The sequence below is a fragment of the Herpailurus yagouaroundi genome, unplaced genomic scaffold (assembly GCF_014898765.1).
Source record: "Herpailurus yagouaroundi ecotype Mexico unplaced genomic scaffold, PumYag 141, whole genome shotgun sequence".
Taxonomy (NCBI): Eukaryota; Metazoa; Chordata; class Mammalia; order Carnivora; family Felidae; genus Herpailurus; species Herpailurus yagouaroundi.
The window spans coordinates 1535410-1541457 of record NW_024412396.1 but is presented as its reverse complement, the minus strand read 5'-3'; the positions used below and the strand labels follow the sequence as shown (position 1 = coordinate 1541457).

General features: G+C 38.5%; 1 protein-coding gene across 1 annotated transcript; it reads right to left on the bottom strand.

The window, feature by feature from the left end:
- Positions 1–4826: 4826 nt before the first annotated feature.
- OR4E2 (olfactory receptor family 4 subfamily E member 2) lies at positions 4827–6048 on the bottom strand. The gene has a single exon (XM_040476601.1). The coding sequence runs from the start codon at positions 5897–5899 to the stop codon at positions 4916–4918; it is 984 nt and encodes a 327-aa protein (XP_040332535.1). The 5' UTR covers positions 5900–6048; the 3' UTR covers positions 4827–4915.

Here is a 6048-nt window from a genome sequence, read left to right as displayed (position 1 = left end):
CTATTTTTTTAAGTTTATTTATTTATTTTGAGAGAGATCGAGCAGAAGAGGGACAGAGAGAGAGGGAAAGAGAGAATCCCAAGCAGGCTCCGCACTGTGAGCACAGAGCCCGACATGGGGCTCACACACACGAACCGTGAGATCATGACCTGAGCGAAAACCAACAGTCAGACGCTTAACCAACTGAGCCTCCCAGACGCCCTTCAATGTCTAAGCTCTTAACATGCCTGGTGTTTCTAATCAAAGAAATGCCTTGCAAAGAATAAGGTACCTAACGTTCATCAGGCTAGATGACTTATGAAATTGTCTTCTGGCCCAATATCTGACAACCATAGCAGTAGTTAGGATTTTTAATATCTTCCATATCCTGGAAATTGTTCTAGGCACTCTGCATTTACTCCATTCTCAGAACAACTTATGAGGTAGGTGTTATGCCTGTTTACAATGATGAAACTAAAGCTCAAAGAGAGCAGACAGCATGCCCAAGGTCACCCAGCTAGCAAATGATGGAAGCAGAATGGTAAGTCAAGTGTATCCACATGAACTCATGCTATTTTCATTACACCATGCCACCTTTTCCTGCTTTTGTCTTAGGGTGATAAACAAAGTTTAAACAAACCTTCAGATTGCTGAGTAGCACTTGACCACATCATTCACTCAGAAGCTTGCCTAAATAGCTTGGCAAACACTAGTGAATCAGGCAAAGTGAGTTTGCTTATGACTTAGTGATGTACAAAGAAGACTTGAGCCATTGAAGTTATTGATATCCTCAGGTGTTCAGGAAAAATCTGCCATCAGAGCAATTGAATGGGGATATCTTATTATTTATTCATTTGATAAATATTTACCAAGCACCTGGAAATGCAAGCTGGTGCAGCCACTCTGGAAAACAGGATGGAAGTTCCTCAAAAAACTAAAAATAGAACTACCCTACAACCCAGCAATTGCACTACTAGGCATTTATCCACAGGATACAGGTGTGCTGTTTTGAAGGGACACATGCACCCCCATGTTTATAGCAGCACTATCAACAATAGCCAAAGTATGGAAAGAGCCCAAATGTCCATCGATGGATGAATGGATAAAGATGTAGTATATATATACAATGGAGTATTACTCGGCAATCAAAAAGAATGAAATCTTGCCATTTGCAACTACGAGGCTGGAACTAGAGAGTATTATGCTAAGTGAAATTAGTCAGTCAGAGAAAGACAAAAATCATATGACTCCACTCATATGAGGACTTTAAGGGACAAAACAGATGAACATAAGGGAAGAGAAACAAAAATAATATAAAAACAGGGAAGGGGGCAAAACAGAAGAGACTCATAAATATGGAGAACAAACTGAGGGTTACACGAGGGGTTGTGGGAGGGGGGATGGGCTACATGGGTAAGGGGCATTAAGGAATCTACTCCTGAAATCATTGTTGCACTATATGCTAACTAATTTGGATGTAAATTCAAAAAAATAAAAAGTAAAACAAGTTAAAAAAAATATTTACCAAGCACCTATTATGTGCTAAGGGCCTCTTTGACAAAATGACATTGAAGCTAAGATCTGAAAGATGAAAAAAAGCCAAGCATGAAAAAAAGAGAGTGATGAACATTCTAGGCAGAAGAAATGGCAGGTGTAAAGACATATGTTGGAAAAAACTCTGGCGTGGTCCAAGAAATGATAGACCAATGTGGTTATAGTTTAGACTCTAAGGCAGAGAATGGTGACAGATGATAGTGAAGAGGTGAAAAGAATACTTTTATGTCCTCTCAAGGCTCAACTGACTTAAAAAGGTAACACAATGGGGAAACAAGTCTTTTTAAATGTACTGTATCAACTAGGTAGGTGGGAAAACAAATCTCAACCCTTATCTTGCATGATATATCAAAGTAAACTTACAATGGACCACAAACCTAAAATTTAAAGCTGAACTATAAAATTTCTAAAAGAAAACAGGAGAAAATCTTTGAGACTTTGGAGTAGGTGAAGATTTCTTAGGACACAAAAGGCATCAATCTTAAAAGTAAAAAATTGATAAATAAGAACTTAATCAAAATGTAAACTTCTGCTCTTCAAAATATATCATTTAGAAAATAAAACAGCAAGCCACGGAGTGAGAAAAAATATTGCCAGGACAAATGCAACAAAGGTCTTATATCCAGACTATACAAAAAATACTGTTGTATACTCTTACAGTGACAAGAAGACAAAAAAATAATAAATGATCAAATATCTGAAGAGACACATCACAACAAAGATATATTAAAGGATAATAAGCAAATTGAAAGGTTCTCAGCATCATCAGTCATTAGGGAAATGACAAGTAAACCACACACTCACGAGAATGTCTAAAATTAAATACCAATTTGTTGGATGTTAAACTCCTATACTTCTGATGAGAGTATCAAATGATACAATCACTTTGGGGGTGCCTGGGTGGTTCAGTTTGTTAAGCATCTGACTTTGGATTTTGGCTCAGGTCATGCTCTCACATTTTGAGATCAAGCTCCGCATGGGGCTCCTCTCTGAGCATAGAGCCTGCTTGAGATTCTCTCCCTCCATCTCTCTCTGCCCCTCCCCTGACTCAAAAAAATTTTTTTAATTAAAAAAATAAAAATTAAAAAATTCATACAACCACTTTGGGGGCACCTGGCTGGTACAGTCAGTGGAGCATGAGACTCTTGATCTCGGGGTCATGAGTTCAAGCCCCACAGTGGGGGTAGTGTTTACTTAAAAATACATAAATAAAGAGGTGTCTGGGTGGCTCAGTTGGGCGTCTAACTTTGGCTCAGGTCATGATCTCACATTTGGGGAGTTCAAGCCCCATGTCAGGCTCTGTGCTGACAGCTTGGATCCTAGAGTCTGCTTCAGATTCTGTGTCTCCTTCTCTCTCTGCCCCTCCCCCGCTCATGCTCTGTCTATCTGTCTCTCTCTCTCAAAAAGTAAATACACATTAAAAAAAATTAAAAATAGGGGTGCCTGGGTGGTTCAGTCGTTAAGCGTCCCACTTCAGCTCAGGTCATGATCTCACAGTCTGTGAGTTCAAGCCCCACATCAGACTTTGTGCTGACAGCTCAGAGCCTGGAGCCTGCTTCAGATTCTGTGTCTCCCTCTCTCTGCCCCTCCCCTGCTCATGCTCTGTCTCCCTCTGTCTCAAAAATAAATAAAAACATTACAAATTTTTAAAAATAAAAACAAAATAAATAAAAATTAAAAATTAAAAATAAATAAATAAGCAAATAAATACATAAATACTAAAAATATTTTTATTTTTTTAAGTTTATTTATTTTGAGAGTGTGTATGCACATACATGAGCAGGGGGAGGGGCAGAGAGAGAGAGAGAGAGAGAGAGAATCCTAAGCAGGCTCCATACTCAGCACAGAGTCCAAAGTGGGGCTCATCTCACAACCATGAGATCATGACCTGAGCTGAAATCAAGAGTCGTTCACTTAACCGACTGAGTCACCCTGATGGCCCCTAAAATACTTTTAAAAGATCATACAACAGCTGTGGAAAACAGCGTTGTAGTTTCTTACAAGTTAAACATACACTTACTATATGATCCAATTACTCTACTCCTAGGTATTTACCCAGGAGAAACAAAGACACGAGACCAAAGTAACTCGTAACTAAACATTTATATCTACTTTATTCACAATTGTCAGAAACAGACAACATCCAAATGTCCATCAATAAGTGAATGAATAAACAAAGTATGGTATACCATAAGGTATTACTCAACAATAATAAAACATAAGCTACTAACACCCACAAAGACATAGGTTAATCTCAGAAACAGCATGCGGAGCAAAAGAAGTCAGGCACAGAAAAAGTTCATAATGTATGATTCAATTTATATGAAGCTCTAGGAAAGACAAATCTAATTTATAGTGACAAAAATCAGATCTTTGGGTGCTTGGGTGGGGATAGAAGGATTGGCTGGGAAGGGACTGCGGAAACTTTCTGAGGTGATGGAAATGTTCTACATCTTGATTGGAAAGATGGTTGCATGGGTATGTGTGTGTATATATATATATATATATATATACCTTTGTCAAAATTTCTCAAACTGTACATTGAAAATGCATGCATTTTATGTAATTAAATTTTACCTCAAGAAAGCTTATTTTAAAATAAGTTCTTTATACATTTCCACCTTGATTTTATCAAATAGAAGTCCTATGAAAAATACAAAATAGATCCAGGAATAATGAGAGAATCACTTTCAAAGTAACAACTCAATTCAATATAAATCAGTGAAGGCTTAAATAAACACACTGAAAATAAATCTGAAAGCAAGTTTGAAACCACTATAATTTATAAAACATAGGTGTGATATATATTGCTTCCCAGAGGCAATAGCCCACAGAATCCACAAATCAAGAAAATGTGTTCTCTCACTACTGTACTTGTTCCTGAAACTGAATCCATGCCCCAACTTGTGTTCTTTTACTAGTGAAATCAGAAGCCTTCTTGGAACTTTTCCAGATTCTTTTTCCTTACCTGTTCCACCATCATCTTTTCCTTTATATAAGTAATAGTTAATAAATCCTTCTCTTTAATACAGAAGTCTGCCCTTCTCTGTGCCATTTTATTTATTTTTTAAAGCTATCATCATAAAACTTTGACACTTTCTTTTTTGTTGTTGTTGCTGTTTGTTTATTTATTTATTTGAGGGGGGGGCAGAGACAGAGGTAGAGAGAGAAAATCCCAATCAGGCTCTGCACTGCCAGAGCAGAGCCCAATGTGGGGCTCAACCCACGACTGTGAGATCATAATCTGAGCCGAAACCAAGAGTCCAATGCTTAACTGATTGAGCCACCTAGCCACTCCAACGTGTCATTTTACCTATTAATTTTGTTCTTTACTTTTACTGTTAAAGATATGGCCATAATTATATTTGTAATTCCAAACCCATCATGTACCTGACTTCATGAAAAAACCTCTCTGTCTGAGATGCTTCATGGCACTTTTTACCTCCTCATTTCTCAAGGTGTAAATGAGAGGATTCAGCAAAGGAGTGACCACCGTGTAGAAGACAGATACCACCTTGTCAATGGAGAAGCTAGTGTCTGGCCGAGTGTAGATGAAGATACATGGTCCGAAAAAGAAGGCAACCACCATGAAGTGGGCTGAGCAGGTAGACAGGGCTTTCCGGCGCCCTTCAGCTGACTGTTTTCTAAGAGAAACCAGGATGACCGTGTAAGAGGTGACCAAAGCCAGGAAACAGGTGAGGGAGATGGTTCCACTATTAGACACAATTAGCATTCCCGTGAGGTATGTATCTGTGCAAGCCAGCTTGATGACAGGGGGCACATCGCAGAAGTAGCTATCAATAATGTTGGGGCCACAGTAAGGTAGACGAATGGTCAAGAAGGTCTGCACCAGAGAGTGGACAGTAGCCCCCAACCAGAGAGCAAAGACAAGCTGTACACAGACCCTCATGTTCATCACATTAGAATAGTGCAATGGAGCACAGATGGCTACATAACGATCATAAGCCATAATGGTCAGCAGAAAGATCTCACCACAAGCAAACAGATGTAGGAAGAAGAGCTGTGCAATGCAATTATCAAAGGAAATAGTCTTTATCTCTAAAAGCAAGCCCTCTAGCATCTTGGGCACAGTGACAGATGAGTGGCAGATGTCAATAAAGGACAGATTGCTCAGGAAGAAATACATGGGGGTATGGAGGCGTGGAGTAAAGACTATAGTAACTATAATGAGAGTGTTTCCCAAAAGGGTTAATACATATGTGATGGAGAATGCCAGAAAAAATAGTATCTCCAGCACCCACTTATCAGTGAGTCCCAAGAAGACAAATTCAGTCACTCTTGTTTGATTTAGAGCATCCATCCAATGAGTTTCAAAAGGACCTTGCAAGGGAAAAAAAAAAGACATGAAAGCTAATTTAGCTTTAATAGTATACAAGTAGAATTAATTGAAGTGACTACATTCCCATATGAGTTGTTTATTTATTATCAAGGCATATAAAATATAAGACCAACTTAAAAGCAATTGTTACAATATACCCATGATATATCAGGAGT

Excerpts from the sequence above, each read along its gene's own strand:
- OR4E2 (XM_040476601.1), bottom strand. The coding sequence starts at position 5,899 with ATGTCTTTTTTTTTTCCCTTGCAAGGTCCTTTTGAAACTCATTGGATG.